The 1,253-nt window shown below is 39.3% G+C and overlaps 1 protein-coding gene across 1 annotated transcript; it reads right to left on the reverse strand.

Moving 5' to 3' along the window:
- Nucleotides 1-322: 322 nt before the first annotated feature.
- LYSMD2 (LysM, putative peptidoglycan-binding, domain containing 2) lies at nucleotides 323-664 on the reverse strand. Its single transcript, XM_009877504.1, has one exon. The coding sequence runs from the start codon at nucleotides 662-664 to the stop codon at nucleotides 323-325; it is 342 nt and encodes a 113-aa protein (XP_009875806.1).
- Between the last annotated feature and the right edge of the window lie 589 nt (nucleotides 665-1,253).

Genomic DNA, 1,253 nt, shown 5'->3' on the forward strand with positions numbered 1-1,253 from the left:
TGCCCTCCAGCAGATTGACGCTTCTGCTTAACTTCAAAATAATTGCATACAGCACAGCAAGGCATCTTGGAGAATACTAGCCTTCTAGTTTTCATGGCATACTACTGCTATCCTATAAACAATGTATTGCGAGGGAGCCTTTTTAACTGTGGTATCAAGGCATTTGCTAATGATGTGCTCCAAACGTATCTGGTGCACGAGTAGCATAGACTTGCTGTTCAGAAAACTGCAGATGCTGTGTGAGATACTCCACAAAGAGGGTTCAGCTTAGACTAAAAAGCCTTCAGGATGAGATTAAGATGCTTAATATTAAGAGAGGCATTTACCTGACATTGTCATCTTTTAGTTTTCTGGCTGCTTGTGTGGATAACTTAATCTGCAAGTCCAACCTCTGTAGGAAATCTTTGGCAGATAGTTCTTCTGGTGCAGTGGGCTGATTGTCAGACTCTTGAGGACTGGGAGAAGAACTGCTTTCTTCCTGAACTGTCACTAGTCCTTCATCACAAGAAGGTGAGCTGTCAACAGTTTCGCTCTCAGGAGACTCCAGTGAATTAAGTCCATTGAACAGTAATGGTTTCTCCGATATAACAGGAATATTCAGGGTCTTCCTCAGAAATATACAGTCATTAGTGAACAGTTTATTTGCCCTCTTTATTTGTTCCATCTGTAAGACATGAAAAATGAGAGTTATTAGGCTTTGGCAAAGTACAGAGTACTAACTTTTGGCAGTAGTACAGTAATCTTTATTTTAACTGAACCTATACTTTCTTTGCAGCAGCAATGACTTCAGGAAAGGGTGTTTTTTGCCTTTAAAGTGATTTCAGAATGTATATTCTGTCTTAGCCTTGTTAACTCAATACCCTAGCTGCTGCTTTTTATGTAGACTTGACTCCAAAAGAGTGGTCTTCCTAAGGTCTTGCACTACCTAAAGAGGCTTTTCTTGAATAGTCTTCCAATCTCTACATAGGCTTGCATGAACAACTTGCCAAAGACTAAAAATTCAACCGCAAAGTGTTGCTGATTTGGATTTGCATCAGAGTAAGGTTCAAAATGGCCATAGTTGATTTAAGTGAACTCTCTCAGATAAAATAATGTGTAACACAAACAAGGGGCAATGACGCTATTGAGCATTCTAGGACATGCATAAATAGTGAGAACCACAAGTCTCAGAAGGGCATAAAGAAAGCTTCATCTGACTTAGTAATGAAACCTATAATGATCATCGGATGCCAGTTTAAATGTCAACTGTTAAA

This window comes from Apaloderma vittatum, unplaced genomic scaffold (assembly GCF_000703405.1).
Source record: "Apaloderma vittatum isolate BGI_N311 unplaced genomic scaffold, ASM70340v1 C12207630, whole genome shotgun sequence".
NCBI lineage: Eukaryota > Metazoa > Chordata > Aves > Trogoniformes > Trogonidae > Apaloderma > Apaloderma vittatum.

Coding starts and splice junctions, on each gene's coding strand:
- LYSMD2 (XM_009877504.1), bottom strand. CDS start 664: ATGGAACAAATAAAGAGGGCAAATAAACTGTTCACTAATGACTGTATA.